The 17,729-nt window shown below is 44.0% G+C and overlaps 2 protein-coding genes across 4 annotated transcripts in view; both read left to right on the top strand.

Annotated features, from left to right (window-relative positions):
* The window catches only part of IAH1 (isoamyl acetate hydrolyzing esterase 1 (putative)), a 45,312-nt gene extending 39,355 nt beyond the window's left edge, over positions 1-5,957 (top strand). For all 3 annotated transcript variants that reach the window (XM_085878691.1, XM_085878689.1, XM_085878692.1), the window contains one exon: positions 5,641-5,957. In XM_085878691.1, coding sequence (XP_085734817.1) covers positions 5,641-5,829 — 189 coding nt within the window. In that variant the 3' untranslated portion in view covers positions 5,830-5,957. The remainder of the gene's footprint in view (positions 1-5,640) is intronic.
* LOC147028368 (uncharacterized) lies at positions 3,898-5,632 on the top strand (the record flags this gene model as incomplete). The annotated part of the gene is made up of 1 exon (XM_085878695.1): positions 3,898-5,632. A coding segment is annotated over one exon (963 nt), but the record flags the coding sequence as incomplete, so codon positions are not given.
* Positions 5,958-17,729: the final 11,772 nt, after the last annotated feature.

Below are 17,729 nucleotides of genomic sequence, written 5' to 3' on the forward strand. Positions count from 1 at the left end.
TTACTCTCAGGCTGTGGCCCCTGGTCCGATCACTGTCTACTCTGTTGAATAATTCATCTTCACTTATTTTATCAATACCTTTCATCATTGTAAACATCTCCATCATATTTCCTCGTATCCGCCTCCTTTCTAGTGTATAAAGCCCTGTCTCCTTCAGCCGCTCCTCATAGCTGAATCAAGTTAGGCCCCGAATCAATCGAGTAACCCGACGCTGAACCCTCACCCTCTCAATGGCATCAATGTCCTTCCTAAGTTGTGGTGACCAAAACTGCACACATATTCTGGATGTGGCCCTCACTAAATTCCTGTACAATGTTAACACCACCTCGTTTGATTTATAAAGGATCCCCCTCCGAATACAACCTAAAACCCTATTTGCTCTACCCATAGCTGCCTGTCACTGTATTGCCTGCTTACCCCCCCCTCCTCCCATATCTCTGACCACCCCCAGATCCTTCTCCTGTGTGACATGCTCCAAAATTACCCTTTGCATCCTGTAATCTCTATTTTCATTGTTCTTTCCCATCCCCAACACCTTACACTTGCTCAGGTTAAATTCCATCTGCCAATCTTTTGCCCAATCTATACAAGTATCAATACTTTCCTGAATATGATCACCACCCCTTCTGCTATCCACCTCACCTCCAAGCTTTGTATCATCTGCAAATTTGGAAAGCCCACTCTTCACCCCACTATCCAAATCGTTGATATAAATAATGACTATTATTGGTCCAAGTACTGATCCCTGAGGTACGCAGCGACTTACATCCTCCCAGCAAGACATGCTCCCACTCACAGCCACTCTTTGCTTCTGACCACTGAGCCAGTTTGCAATCCAATCCAATCCCTCACCTTGGTTAACAACCTCTGATGTGGTACCTTATCAAATGCCTTCTGAAAGTCTAGATATATCTACAACTGGGTTAAAAAGCAATCCTGGACTAAAACTAAGAAATCCTCATCTGCTCTGCCCTTTCCCTGTTCCTGGACCCAATCTATCCCTGGAAAATTAAAATCCCCCATCATCAATACTCTTCCCTTCCCACATGCCCTTTTTAATTCTTCATGTATTCCTCCTTCCTCCTCTTCCTTCACACCCAGAGCTTCATAAAAGCATCCTACCAGTATCTTACTGTTTTTACAAATCTCCAATCTCGACCCAAACAGAATCCTCAACATTTATTCCTTCTTTAATATCACCCCTTTCTCTTGATGCAATGCTGTCGTTTACCCAGATTGCTTCTTCTCCTCCTCCTATTCTCTCCTTCCTATCACACCGATACACCTTGTAACCTTCTAATCCTGTCCTCCAGTTACTCTCATCTTTAAACCATGCCTCATTCACTACAACTATATCATACTCCTCACTATCTACTTTGGCTTCAAGCTCTTCCATCTTATTATTTAAACTTCTGGCATTGCTATGGAATATATTTAAGTTTTCCCTTCCTGAAATTCTATTTTCTTGCCTGGCCTTATTCATCCCAATTACTTCATCCATTCCTTTCTCAATAGCTTCCCCACCCTCCGCTGACCTAAAAAAAAGCCTGAATTCCTTCCTCGTTTCCCACTGCAAACCTTGCTGCTCCCTTTCTATTTAACATACGGCCATCATTCCGGAAACACTCCCTTTGTCCCCGAAACGATTCCCACTGCTTCGTAAATGTAAAACCTTCCTCCCTCCACCATTCTTCCAGCCATTGGTTGACGTCTTTTGCTCTGCTCATAATTTCTATATTGTTTCCTAATCTTGGGAGAATCCCAGAAAACATGACCTCACAACCCTTTGCTGCTTACTCAATATCCTGTATCTATTTTTCAAAACCTCTGAATAAACTTTCCCTACATCATTCGCTCCATGGTGGACCACAACCAACTTCTTCCTGCCGTGACCCGATACAAAATTGTTTACCCTTCCTTCAATGTCCCTAACTCCCGGTCCTTCAAAACTGCAGAGAATTTGATGTCTATGATCCTCTCTGCAGAATGAAGAATGTACATATTGTTACGGCTGTGGAAATTCGCAGAACACCATAAAGGTCCTTAGTTCAGTTATGCCGATAAGTCCGTGTTCAGTGAGATTTCCCCACCGTTGTTTAATGGATTATTCGTGTCACCCGGGCTGTGATCTTTGAGTTAGCCGTTTTTCTTTACTATCGTTATTTTGGACCAACCACAACGCCAGCCACCAACCACCTTCTCCACCACACCACCCACGAACCACCTTCTCTACCACGCCACCCACCAACCACCTTCTCCACCATGCCAACCACCTTCTCCACGCCACCCACCACGTCAACCACCAACCACCTTCTCCACGCCACCCACCAGCCACCACGTCAACCACCAACCACCCTCTCCACACCGCCTTCATAACAACGACATCTCCCCACCATCTCCTAAACCGCATCTCCCCCACCCGAATAACATCACCTCACCTTCATCTCCGCAAATGCCGCCATCTTTGCGCCAGCCACGGCAAGTTCCCAGCGAACAGCATCGCTGCAGGCACACGTGGGGGTTCGCTCACCGAGCAAGTCTGGTGATTTCACCCACGTCCGCTCTCCGAGCAAGTTTGGGTGATCTCGCGCACATCCGCTCTGTGGAAGCTTCACCTCGGAATTTGGATCACAGGAGAAAAAGGGGCGGGGCCTGTGGGGGTTGAAGGTCGAAGAGCGGAGGTCAGATCTCGTCTCTCGAGCCCTATAAAAGGCCGCGCAGAGCTCCAGTCGAGAGGCGGTCAGTCGGTGAAGTCTGGAGACGGGAGAACACAGGCGGGGGCGAAGTCCAAGAGAGCGGAGGACACGCGAGACGGAGAGCGGGGCTGAACCTGCTGTGCCGCGCAGATCTGCGCGTTCGTGGGGAGAGAGCCGGAGAGAGCTCGCCAGCCAGCGCCAAACGGTCTGAGGTGATCGGGCTTCGGGACAGTCCGAGCGTCGCTGAGGAACAGATGGGTTCTTACAAAGAGCATCAACTTTGAAAGAGCATCAAAACCCGTTCGTTCCTCTCAGCGCGTCGCCGGCTGAGGCCCGACTCACCCGGCCGCTTGGCAAGGCCTGGGCGCAACCGCGGATTCGCTAGCTGCCGTGGGGAAGGAGCGTCGCGGATCACCCCATCGAGGCACCACGAGGGTGGAGGTAACCTGCAATGGTCTCGTGAAACTCCTTCGGTCCGCCAAGCTCCACGTAATAAAGGCCTACGGGCCCAGTCTGACCCCCTTGTCTTTGAGGGGGTCTTTTCCTTGCTTTTATTTGTGTGAATGTTGTGGCGCCGTGATCCGCAAATAGAACTGTATTAGTGCTTGTGAATAATAATAATAGACGGATGTAGTGCTTTGCCTTGTTCGTGTCTTGTCCCTTCCCGCCAATTCCATTGCTTTTATGCATACTCGCATGTTGGTGTTTTGATTCCATACCTGCATGCTTGATTGTATATGCGTCGTTTTATAAATAAATGTCCTTATGTGAATATTAACCCGTTCGTCGTGTCCTCTTTCCCCATTGAACCGCCGTATTGCTCTCGGAATAATAGCAGGCTTTTTAATAGCCGATAAAAGAATTGGGTCCAACGAGGCCTGGCGATAATACACCGCTCGGTTATCCCAGAACGGAACGAACCGCTTAAGCGGTTCGTGTCCAAGCAGGCCTCCGTTGAGGTACGGTCTCTCGGTTGTCTGCCCGTGCGAATACTTAGGTATATCGATAATTCGGCGATTGACCCTGTCGCGCGTGGGTAGAGTGTTGACGAGGCCATGGTGTGCACTTGGAGCACACCCGTGACTGGTTTTCGGCGTTTTTCCGGAAAGTCGTGACTGAATTGTCCGTCCGGTGGGCGAGACGGCCGCCTTCGGCTAAAGCGGCTGTTCACACGCCGGCGGGCGCAAATTCGTAATAATATTTAATCGACTCATCACCGACAAAAACTGTCTCCCATACCTCATGTCCACCAACTTCTATTTCTGCACCAACACCACCGCCTGGCCCCGCTGCACCGTCGCCACTGCCTGGCCCCGTAGCCACCGCCTGGCCCCGCCCGCCATTGCCACCGCCGCCGTCGCCACCGCCTGGCCCCGCTGCCACCGTAGCCACCGCCTGGCCCCGCTGCCACTGTCTGGCCCCGCTGCCACCATCGCAACCGCCTGGCCCCGCTGCCGCAGTCGCCACCGCCTGGCCCCGCTGCCGTCGCCACCGCCTGGCCCCGCTGCCGTCGCCACCGCCTGGCCCCGCTGCCGTCGCCACCGCCTGGCCCCGCTGCCGTCGCCACCGCCTGGCCCCGCTACAGTCGCCACCGCCTGGCCCCGCTACAGTCGCCACCGCCTGGCCCCGCTGCCTTCGCCACCGCCTGGCCCCGCTGCCGTCGCCACCGCCTGGCCCCGCTGCCGTCGCCACCGCCTGGCCCCGCTGCCGTGGCCACCGCATGGCCCCGCTGCCGTCGCCACCGCATGGCCCCGCTGCCGTCGCCACCGCATGGCCCCGCTGCCGTCGCCACCGCATGGCCCCGCTGCCGTCGCCACCGCATGGCCCCGCTGCCGTGGCCACCGCATGGCCCCGCTGCCCTTCGCCACCGCCTGGCCCCGCTGCCACCGTCGCCACCGCCTGGCCCCGCTGCCACCGTCGCCACCGCCTGGCCCCGCTGCCACCGTCGCCACCGCCTGGCCCCGCTGCCACCGTCGCCACCGCCTGGCCCCGCTGCCACCGTCGCCACCGCCTGGCCCCGCTGCCACCGTCGCCACCGCTGCACCATCACCATTTCCAATATCCTCAGCAACCTCACTGTACAACCGTAACCAACTATTATCTACAAACTTCTCACATTCTGCTACTTGCTGCAAATTATGCATGTGTTCCTTCGACCTCGTAATCACCATCCTCAAGTGGACGATTTCCTCACACTTCCTGCAACAATAACAACCCTCTGCTTCCCATATTGTTGACGTGGTCCACATTGAGCAATTATCATATTTTACGAACTCCTCTTCTTCTCCTTGATATCCATTTAGAACCTTTTTTTTTATCCCCAAGCTCCAAGCTTAGTGTCATCTGCAAATTTGGAAAGCCCACTCTTCACCCCACTATCCAAATCGTTGATGTAAATAATGATGAATAATGGTCCAAGTACTGATCCCTGAGGTACCCAAGGCCCCAACTGACTTCATGCTAAACTTGACACGAGGCCTCCCCCTGCTTCTTTCAACAAACTAACTCAACGACCTGCTAAAACTGTTATGAACACTCCAAAAAATAAGTCCAGTTCCACAGTCCCTGACACAAATCACGTTCACAATATACGCAAAAAGCTTTTGAAGGACGAGAAGGAGAGCTCACCACCGTGCACGTGAGCCAATTCCCAAACCGGAAGTGACGTCGATACCAATATGTGAGTACTTATCAGAGTGAGATTGGGTTTACAGATGAGGGAAATATACATAAAAAGTAAACATTATTTGGTTGTCCTGGCAGTTTTGCAGACACGTGCCCCTTCGGTTTACGAGATTTTGATTTTGAAAACATTTTCTTGGGCATACTCGGTCTGCACAAACTTTTTTCATGTTCTGATCAATGGAGTCCAAGTATAGATAATTATTGTTGCTTGATGTCGATTCCATTTTTTATCTAATTTGAATGTCGTTGCTGTGAACAGCACAACTGGCAGGATTACTTGAGTGATGGGCTGCATCTGTCTCCTGCTGGGCAAAAGTTTCTGGCAGAATCCCTTTGGACACTCTTGGAGCCACTTCTGGCTCATCTTCCACCAGTTCTACCAGACTTCAACCAAATAAACCATGAAAGACCTGAGGACAGCCTGCTTACATGGCCAAAGTGTGAATGAAAGAAAATACCTCTATGCAATTGTTTGGTGACTTTTAATGCAGCAGTCAAAAACTGCATTCCAACATATTGTTTTTGTTTCTCGTTTGTCTGTTGTGCATCTTTTCAAAACAAATCTATACTACAAGAGGACTGTCTGTGTGTCACTATTTCTCTCAGAGATGGCCAAATGGATCTTCTCCAAACTTTCAGAGGTGCATCAGTGTTCAGGAGTGGTTGAGGCAAAAAAAAAAGTTTTTTTTTTTCCTTTTAATTACTTTTTTGTGGCGAAACCTTTGTCGCAATGTGAAAGGTAGTATTAAATAATCCCTGACCACATTCCTTCATGGGTGTCGGGAAGCGATTTCGACCTCCACAAGAAAAATAAATAAAAACTATTATTTCTTCAAAATGCCAACAAGATTAGAACAGCACCATGCAAGGCAGAGAACCCCGACTCGTATTTTATAAGATTAATGGTTAGGGTGGTGGGCTTCGGATCCTAAGGTCCTGAGTTCAAATCCTGCTGGGCTGTTGAATCAATCAATACCAGGTGGGGTTGACTCAGCCTGTCATCCTTCCGAGGTCGGCAAAATGACTACCAGCTTGCTGGGATGATTGAGCCATTCGAGTATCCTGTGTCAGAGTGGCGACCGGTCCAGGATTGTGTCCAATAGCCCAGGAGACAGCTGAGGCAGGACCGATGCTCTGTCTGTACAGGGTATGGTCTTGATGGATGGATTGGTTGGTGAGGGAGAGGTAGAACATTTGGATTAAGCCATCACAGGAAAATTGCAGGTTGTGAAATCGTAAAATGCTTGTTTACAAGTAATAATGCACACCATGCTGTAGGAAATGTGACAACATATTCAGAGACCAAATGATGTCAGATATGTTGTGGTGTCATGGATTGAGATATATGAGCCAATGGAGAGAAGAATCCCACTATCTTCTTCTTCTCCAAGGGTCCCAATTATTCCCACATTCTTGTGGGGTTGGCTGGAGAAAGTTTTTGGCCCAAGTCTTTGACGAACTGGCTTGCCAGGCCTGATGCTCAATTAAGTATTTATGGCAGGAATTTGGAATTTGTTCAGGGTGCCGATGATAGCTCGCCTACTCTTCACGAAGGACACCGTAGGATCTTTAACTTCCACCAACTAATGCCAGCAGATGGGACACCCAGTTTGTGAAGGCTATAGTTAAATCAGCAGGATTTCCTCAGCATCCCAGGAAATCGAGTACATGATCTTGTCACAAGAGGAGTTGGTGTAAAATAGATGAGGTTGGTGGTGATCCCTTGCATGAATTCCAATTTCGTTTCAGGATCATAATGGCAAGGCCATGTTTCCTCACCAGTTCCCAGATGAGTGATAAGTCAGTTGGCTCTGTGTTGAACTGTTTGTGGCATGGCGGCTCTCGATGTTCGAGTGCCAAATTTCTCGGGATCCATCCCGTGAAGAGCTTGGACGTGCCCGAGTGTTTATGGATGAAGGCAGAAGCACTGCCTTGAGAAATTCCGAGTTCTTTAGCTATTTTGGAGTCCTTAATGCGGTGATCCCTCGTGATTAGTGTCTCAACCTCGGAAACAGTTTGTGGGTCAGTCGTGTTTGCTGGCCGTCTTAACTTGAGGTCTTCTTCAAGGGACTTCCATTCAAGGCAAGTCAAGAATATAATGGAGCAATTTTGCCATCTATTCTTAATAAAATCGAAAATCATGACAGCAAGATTATGAATACTCTGACACAACAAACAATGTCAGATGAATGAAATTAATGGCATATTTCACAGATGAGTCAAACAAACTGCAGCTCTCGGGGTCTCAATTAATACCTGTTCCTTTAACTGATAGGGTAAAAATGCTTTCTCCCATTTCAAGTGCTTTGTTGCAAGGTCAAAAAGAAACAACTTTGAATCCTTAAAATCTGGATAAACTAAACCAATGTGTGGCAATATCAACTATACCACAGATGCAGTGCCCCTTGTAAGTTAGGGCATGGCATAGCTCGCTTGCTCTTTGTTTAAAGACACCATAGGATTATTGATGTCTCCCAACTAATGCAAGCAAATGGATCACCAGCTTTACGGCCATCCAAGGGACAGCTCACTGTGATGCCACGATCTGACAAAGACAATTATCATCTTCCATGGCAGTTGCACTTTTAAAGGCACAGCACCAGCATTTAAAATGTGACCCAATGATACTGTGAGCTGTGTGGAAAATAGCCAGGTGAGAAGGTAAAAGTATTTATGTATTTATGTAAAATTTGGCCAGTAAAATTAGCCCCAAAATTGGGCAAAGGTCAAAGTAATTGCAATAGAATTAATTTTTTCACAATGCATTTTTATAATGTCTCCAGTTCAACATACTAAAAGTATACCACAGTCAAATTATGGGAAATATGACAAAATTACGTTTTTCAACAATGATGATGTGATACTTCAAAAATATCTACTCATTTACAATATATGCCATATGCAATGTATTTGAATAAAACCACTCCCAATAATGCATTACAATCAAGGACAGTCCTGTTTTGATTAGTTCCAGAACAAATAATCACCAAGATTACAGTTTTTTCTATAAAAATTAGCATTTTACCAGGCAAATGTCTTTCAAAGGTAGCATTATTTTTGCAGTGATTTTGATACTTTTCTTCAAACTTTATAACATGCATTGGTATTGATGTTTAACAAACTTGATCACAATAAATTTTGTCTAATGTACATTTTAAAACCAATTTGGATAGAATATGACAATTACTTGCAGTGCTATACCATTTTTGGTGCATTAAGATTAACCCTTCCCCCAAATGCATACACTGTCGACCATTGGGGAGTCTTGTGTGAGAACCATTTCTTTGTAAGTAAAATGTAATCATATTTATACTTTGCAATACAGCCATATTGCCAACAGGTATGGTTAGTGTATTTATACTACATTCTATAAAGTCATTCTATGCAGTCGTATACATATCTACTGATAAGTGTCCATTTAAGAATCAATATCATTTAGGACTGGTGAGTGATACAAAACAGTTCAACAATACTCTCCACAGGTTGTTTTGCATTGTTTCTGATTACAAAAAGTAGCATTTAACCTGATACATCTTCCTCATAACCGACAAAAACCTACAAAAACTAAATGCTGGAAAAATAAAGTTTACAAGTTTTGACAACCAAGTACTTACATTTTTAAATCCAGCTGTATTGCCAACAACTATGCCAACTAAATCTATAAAGTTCTATGCTACATTCTATAATTTTTATATGACATTCCAGACAGTTATACTACATTTTATACAGCGACACTAAATTCAATGAAGTCCTATGTAGTAGTATACATATCAACTGATCCATGTCCATTTCTGAATCAAGATCATCATTTAGGACAGGTGAGTTGGAACATGCAGTTCCACGACACTCTCCACAGGCTGAAGAGCAGTCAAAGCCATGCTTGCGACATGAGCAGCGTGCAGTGCTGCAGTCTGTTCTGCCGCTGCACCTGACCAGTTTCAAGAGATTTTCAGGTGCTGGAGGCATGTCGCTCAATACTGCTGAAAAAAAAATGAAGCCCTTTTCTACTTTCCATCCCCATTCTGAAAGTACTAAGCAACTGTTTCCGAACCACACCTGCACCTGATAGTATACCCGCATGGAATGGTACTTTGCTGCAGCTGATGTTGGGGGGAGAGCCTTCATTTCATTAGAGATTGTACTTCTGCTCATCTTTTCAACAAACCGGTGACAGCGCAGGGTATTCAGCATATCACTTGATTTTCCACCATAGATGATGACCAGGGCCTTCTCACCTGATGTTATGATATCTGCTTGGGATGTGTCAGGTTTACAGAACATCGCAGCATGCTGTTGCAACTGGCTGTACTTCTTCATAGCCAATGCCTTGCCAATACCAAACAAATACGATGTGGTATCACATCCAAGCAAAGCATGGATGAATAGTAGGTGTTTGCAGAGGCCGTCACCCAGTATGGATTTCATGACATGGATATCCCAGAATTTTGCTTCTTTTGATCCATGCCTTGACTATGGCTTCATGAAAATTGCCTTGCTGTTTGGGTTAACAAAATGGCATAGCAGAACAAGGAGATCAGTGTCATCTGCAACAACTATTGTTTCTCTGTCAGCAGAAACCGCAACTGCTGTTTGAACAATAAGATCAGCATCTCCTCTGGCATGGACACTCTCACAACCAGCCTACTCAAAGAATTCACTCAACATATTAATGAATCGTTTGTTTTGTTTGTTTCCCAAAAACACTTTTTTTTCACAGTCACCATCATATTGGACTCACAATGTACAGTCACTGTTTGTTCCCCTTCTCTGGTGTGTCATATCCTTCACTGAGGGTTCCTCACTGTAGCCATCAAACACAATAACACAATTGCCATACTTCCTTGTCACGTAGTGTACATAAATGTCACAGATGTCTTTGAATGTTACACCACGAGACCAGGATACACGATGCAATAATGCTCCTCCATCAAGTACATACAGTGGTTTGGTAGGTATTGAACATTCATGGGATTTCACCTCATTCCAAAGTGCAGATGCAAATACTGTCTTATTTGCCTGCCATGGAGTGCCAGTTAACTCAAACAGTGCAGCAGGATAGCCACGTAGTTCATGCTTGAACAACTCATGAGAGTCCACGTTTTCTCTTGCAGCCACTACCGTTAGCTGTTGGAACAGTGCCTGTGGGTCAATATGCACAGCTTCCTTGTTTGACATAACTGCAGTTTTTGAACCCAGGGTAATTGTTTGTTGCTTTCGCTTGAAAGAATGCTGTGTTACATCTTGTCCTTGCATCAACAGAAGGATCTTATTGCCATCTTCATCAGCCTGATCAACATTGACAGAATCTTGTGCCACAACACCAGAGACAATGCTATGCAGTGATGTATCTGTTGTGTTGAATGGGTTCCTTGCATACAAAAAATTGACTAGTTTACAAGTGTCTGCACAATCTCTTCTCCGTCATACAGAGACTTCTATGTGTTGTTCACTTGTGTTGTACATGACATGGGTGTAATGTTGCATGGCTTGGTTCACTTCAGAACAGGAAGACAAGGATTTTATCCATACCAATCGTAGCAGCTCTGACATCCCCCTTCCCCGTGTAAGACCCCCAGTAGATTTGATGCTGCGCATCAACATCTGTTCAATTATAAGATCCGTTGAAAGACCTGCCCATAATCTGTCACTGCGATGAAAAACATGTAAGACCATCCATAACCGCAGTGTAGATATCTGGGTGGTCAGTTGGCAGTGAGGCCATTTGCTGAAAGTACAAGAAGGTGGTTCTTGCATACAAGTTATGTCCAGCAGCAGCAAAATATGGCAACATCTCTTGTACAGTAGCAAGGTGGAGGTTCCAGTTGCCAGTTTTCTCAGCTCTCAGGAAACGCTTTAGGATATCTATCATTTTCATGCACTGCAACCAAAAGCAGCTTGTACGGCTTATCTCATTTCTTTGCTTCTCTTGCTCCAATTTTGCACTGATGTCCAATATTGCTGTTGTGGTTTCATAATCTATGGCAACATCTGGATCTACAAGCAACTTCTTAAACATTTCTTTTACTTTCACAAGCAAGTTGTCTGCAACATCTACATCACTGTCAAAGTTGTCTGAAGTGTTGTTTTCTGTATCATCAAAACTATCATCAGCTTCCTGGTCATGGATGAGCCCTTCATCTATCTGGCCTTTGTCATCATCCTGGATTTCAAAGCTTTCATTGGTGGCACCTTTGCAAGGTAGATTTGGCAGTAGAAGCTTCAATGCTTCAGCAAGCAAGACAATGTTTAGGGCTGCATCAACAAGGAAATGATCTCCATGAGCTCTGGCAAGTGCCTTGCCACTGAGCATGTGTGTCACTGCAGAGCTACCATATACCACTTCCAGTACTTCAGACAAACCAGAGTTTTCCATGAAATGGCCTATGCATCCCAGGTAAGTCATCTGTGTGTGTCGTCCCCCTATTCTCAAAACAACTGACTTTAGGCTGCTGTCACATGGTTCATTGGTGATGATAGTTTGGCCCTTCCACCATAGTGGTTGGTCAAATGTTATTACAGAGGTAACTTTGTTTTGTTGTGCTTGCTCAGCCAGAAATAGCATAGTGGAGTAGATGCATGTCATATCCGTTGGGTCTAGGTCAATCATAGGCAGGAATACCACAGTTGCCTTCCCAGGATGGGTTCCCTTGTGCACCATCTGCATAAATCCAGACCAGCCTGGACGTGGCCATTGCAGAAACGGTGCAAGTGTCCATAGGATATCTATCTGAGGTTTCTAAACTGGTACCTGGTTCATGGATCGAAGATAGGCCAGCTCATGGAAACATAGCTTTTCCTGCACCCTTGGGATAATTGTACTGATGTATCTTTATCTGGCCTGCCTTGATAATTTTAAATGATTGCGACCTGCCATCTGGCCTGCCATTGCAACTTACATTTCTTCGTGGGACCATGCTCGAGATTGTTTTCCCTAGTGTTAATATGGCAATCATCCCCATCCCATGGAATGTACCAAGTCCATCAAGTGTTCGGATATTATGATCTACATTATCTGCCACATACTGAACAAATTGACCTTCAGATGCAAATGCTGTATTGTGTTGTGTGACAGAAGCACTTCGCTCAAACATTTGGACTTCCTTATATGAGCTGCAGAAGCCATGCTGGTACAGGGAAATCTACAAGGAACCTAGAGCCAAATTGGTGATGCATCTCTATAGCTAACCCCCATTGCAGGGGTACAATCATCATTCTGGGTCTTGCAGCTTGGACAATAGCATGCCCCAATGAGGCCTGCTTTTTCTCAGTGTTTTTTCCTGCAACCATGATTTGAAGAAACTGGACTAGGCTATCTGGTAGAAATGTCATTGCATTTTCTATTGTCAAATCATCAGCAACTGGATACTCAGTACATAGATCAAGTGCCTTAATATCATTTTTCATCAGTTTGGCTGCTGCTTCAATGATGTGTCTGGTTTCATCATCATTATCACCCTTTGGTGATTTGTAGTTGTCATTCATAATTGAGGCAGCAGTGGTTCTAAATGTAACAATAGTTTTCTTGCCTTCAAGATTTGTGAAAATAACCTCATCACCAAAACGGTCTTTTAGTTTTTGTTTCATGTACTGTACTCCATATGCCTCCTGCATTGAGCCAGTCAGCTTCAAGTATTCATCCATCTTCTTTACTAGATCAATGATTATGATTTGTTAATCACTTTCCTCGAGATATTTTGTGACAAGTAGAAAGGCATCATACTTGTCTTCTTCAACTTTGCAACCTCTTCGTAGTTTTTTTCTTTTTACCAGAGAGTGAATCATGTGGTTCAAACTTCTTTGGAACGTTTCTCCCAGTTCTAAAGTTTATGCTGCATTGGTTATGATACACTGCTTCCTCAGCATGCAGGTCATTAGCATAGGATATCCTGCCCATCACTTCCTCACTCCAGAATCTTTCCATATTTTGCAAACACTTCTAATAGTGTTTTCAAAAACTGATGTCCTGACAGGAAATACATCATATCTCCTCCGTCGCCCATCACAATGGGCTTGCTGACAGCAAAAGATGCAATCTTTTGTGAAGTCAAATGGTTTTTATTGTGATCGTCGCTTGAATTCTGGTACAGAAGCATCAGCTAGTCCGACATGCCTGTGAGTTTTGATGTACTTTGGATTACACCAATTTTTTCTGCATGCCTTATGGACACGTTGCCCCTTCTTGGGTCTGCAAACTGTTTCCCCGTTCCTCACTTGCACGGTCGATGCCATCACTCCCTTTCTTGCCAAGGGTAACAATATCACATTCAGCATCATATGTGATATCCTTGGTGCATAACACACACAGTTGATCTTGTCCTGTAGATTGACACTCAGCCATCACTTACCTGCAAATAAATTAAAGTTAGTGACTTATACTTTACAGATTAATAAGAAAGGAGTGCATAAAAATAAAGTATAGCAACGCAAGTATTGATCACATTCCTTTTAAATTTGTTACACTGATAGATTTTGGGGGGGGGGATGGTGGGACAGGAGTGTGCCACCCTCTATTTGCTGTTCAAAATTGTGAAATGATAACATTTGTGAAATCTATATGTAGTTAGCTCTCTGTAGAATGATAAATTTTAAAAATTGGACTATTATTAAGGATGTTATGACCTATAAAATATTTTGACCAATAATTTGACTTTTGATTTTTAAAATAAATTAGCCAGGATCAGAGCCTGCAGTCAACTTCACCCCCCTTAAACAAAATCTTGGATCTGCCCCTGTGTTATAAATTATAGTTATTATAAGTTCTCATGTAATCAAGTTTGTAAAGTATGAATATAATAACATTTTATTTACAAAGGAATGGTTCTCACACAAGCACTCTCCAATGGCCAACACTTACATTTGGGGGTAGGGGTAATCTATATGTACCAAAAATGATATAGCACTGCAAGTACTCATCATATTCCATCCAAATTTGTTTTAAAATATGCATTAAACATTTATAATGAAATCAAGTTTTATACATCAATACCATTGCTTGTTATAAAGTTGGAAGAAAAGTATCAAAATCACTGCTAAAATAATGCTACTTTTTAAAGACATTTGCCTGGTAAAATGCTAATTTTTACATTAAAAACTGTAATCTTGGTGATTATTTGTTATGGAACTAATCAAAACAGGACTGTCCTTCATTGTAATGTATTAATTGACAGTGGTTTTATTCAAATACATTGTATATGGCATATATTGTAAATGAGTAGATATTTTTGAAGTATCACAACATCATTGTTGAAAAACGTAATTTTGTCATTTCCCATCAGTTGACTGTGGTAGACTTTTAATATGTTGAACTTGAGACATTACCAATATGCATTATGAAAAAATAAATTATATTGCAATTATTTTGACCTTTTTCACTATTTTGACTGGCCTACAGCTCATGGATCTGATTGTGGTCATGTTGTAGAAATTGCTTCTGTTAATTTTGATGGGGCAGAGTTTTATATTCATGCATGTGAGGCCATCTGTCAATCATTTAGTGCTGCAGAGTCAGCTTTAAAGAAAGTGAAGAGGAAGAGTCAGCTGGGCCAGAGACAATGAAAGAAAGCCGCTTTGCAACCAAGGGCTGACGAGTCACTCCGCACGAGGCCATCATGTCTTTGTACGAGTCTGCCGTGGACACTAAGAGAGCCACCCCTTCCATTCGCACCCCCAATTCCCCATTCATTTATTTTATAACATGCACACTCCTACCCACCCTTTTGGCATGACCAGATTTGCAACAACAGTAAGTTAAGATATGTGCAGTGTGTTCGCCTTGCAATGACCCTGCATGGGGTTCGGGCCTTCGTCGAATACAGTGTTATCTCTCAAGTTCATTATTGCTGTGCCACGATTTGTGGTTTTATTGTCATCATTCTATTATTAAATATCTCACATGGGAACATCTCCTCTGGTCTATCAGAACAGCAAGAAGCCATCGGTATGTTCACCCCATAGATGTGGCAATAAATTTCCACTCGATATTAATCATGCACAATTTTTATTGCACCCATGTCGGAGCAAATGATAAAAGAAAAAAGTGAATTTCATCCTTGCTTCTGTGTTGTATTGTTTATGGATGTCATTTCTCAGCCTTTAGTCTCGACTTGACTATACTGTTGGGGGTTTGATACTGATAAGCCATTCGATGTGGATCTCAGTCGCATTTACATCATGCCAGGCACACCTCTGGACAGGATGATGCAGCATTGATAAGATCAGATTGGATGGAAACTTCTCACAGCCCAGGACAGAATATGCATCTCTTCTAAGACATTTGATTGCAACATGGATGACCTCATTGGACTCCCATATACAGGACTGTATTTCAATCTCTTGTTCTCTTTTTATAAATTCCAGGGTGAAGAGACCAGGATGCTCATCATTACCACAACAAAGCAAATGATACAATTTTTGCACAAAGGAGCCATCTCTCCACATCAGCACTTGCATCATTTCAGAGAAATACAGCCAGACTTTAAAACAAACAAATAAATAAAAACAACACAAGCTCTTCAATGCCAAATGCATGTTAGAACTCGCCAAGCATTTCAACAATAACTAGAACGGCACTTGGTGGACCACAGCTCGGCTGAACAGTTTACGTACGTTTTGTATCCCACTGATAGACCGGATATGGATCCGGAACCGAATCAAAAATCTAATCGACTCGTTCTCGTCACAAAACCAACACATCCACCGAGTTGTCATAACTTGTCCACAACTTTTTGAGATATAGTGATATATACGTATTCGTATAGCCTGGTGTTGGCTTAATGGTTTGGGATCCCAGGATCCTGAGTTAAAATCCCCCCTCGGCTATTGAATGAATACCAGGTGGGGTTGACTCTGCCTGTCATCCTTCTGAGGTCAACAAAATGAATGCCAGCTTGTTGATATCTTGTGTCGGAGTGGCGACCCATCCAGGATTGTGTCAAATAGCCAAGGACATTGCTTAAACAGCACCAACACTCTGCACAGAGTATGGTCCCAATGGATGGATGGATACATATAGTTCATGGTCCCATCTCTCAATGGTGAAGAATTGCTTATACATACATAAATAAAATATTGCATCCAGATCTGGATCTTCACCAAAATCTAATCATTTTGTCCTTGTCAAGCACCCTCCACCAAATCTGTCGACAACATTTTGAGATATCCTGTTAACATAGAGACAGACAGACAGGGCTGAAAACATAACCTCTGTCCACCTTCGGTGGTGAAGGTAACAAGCCTGAATAAAATCAACTTTCATGACAACAGCACCGATGCATTTCAAAAGGAATGAGCAAATACTTCAATTTCATTGGGACTGTCCTCGATGAGAAAGATCCCTGGTTGTATGCCGGAATCCTGATGGTACGGACGACTCAGACAGCAGACTGGAACTTGCATTGCTAATCATGCCAATATGAATGCTGCACACCTTTGCCGTGGCATAACCAGACCTTTCATTCACCCAGATCTGACACACAGTACACAAAGGAACATAAATAATTTGTGCATCAAGTTCGACCATTCCAAGCTTCAGTTGCTAAAATGAACAAATATTCTCACTTTGACCCAAGTCATTCGCACTCAGAGCCGAGATTCACCGACGAAGAGGTTGCTGACGTTCGACATCGTGAGATTAGTCCCTCGCACTCGCTTTCAAACAAGAGCAGGTTAAAAGACACGCGATGCTGATGTTAATCTTCTTGGAGCTCATAGTATTCACCAGACCCTTAAAGTGATGCATTTCTCAACTTAATTCACCATAGATGCACCATTTGCAATATCCCTCAAAAGGAGGAGCACAAGGCAGGAGCACCCTCAACATATATGCATAAAAATGATGTTAACTGTAATTTTGTGAACTTCTGCTTTGAATGCAACACATTTTGATAATGGCCTGATATTCTTTGTCCATTTCATCATTTTCGAGATGTTCGATAAATAAATAAAATTAATAGTTACTGTATATCAGGTGTTTGTTGAAATCTATTTCTGACATACAGCTTTGCATTAACTGGTGTTAAATATTCAGAAAGGGGGGAAAAAAAAAAGTCATTTTTCTCCATCATCATGGCTCAAGATCAAATGTAGGCATTTTTTTTAATCCAGACATGCTCGATTTTTCTATCTTCAAAGTTTCCCATCAAACTTATGCGAAGTACGAGCGTGCACAACCATCCAGTGCATTGCAGTTTACAGAAGATTATTGGACGTTTCAAGCTACTGCCCTCGGAGACACACCCAAGCAGTAGCAGACAACAGACATTATGCTTTCGCTATCAGAAAAGCAAAGGCTTACATAGAAAAGGTCTATCACCTGTTTCAGATAGGGAAGAATGTGAAAATAGAGCTGCA

The sequence above is a fragment of the Eptatretus burgeri genome, chromosome 4 (assembly GCF_056783735.1).
Source record: "Eptatretus burgeri isolate ZD-2024b chromosome 4, Ebu_testis_v1, whole genome shotgun sequence".
Taxonomy (NCBI): Eukaryota; Metazoa; Chordata; class Myxini; order Myxiniformes; family Myxinidae; genus Eptatretus; species Eptatretus burgeri.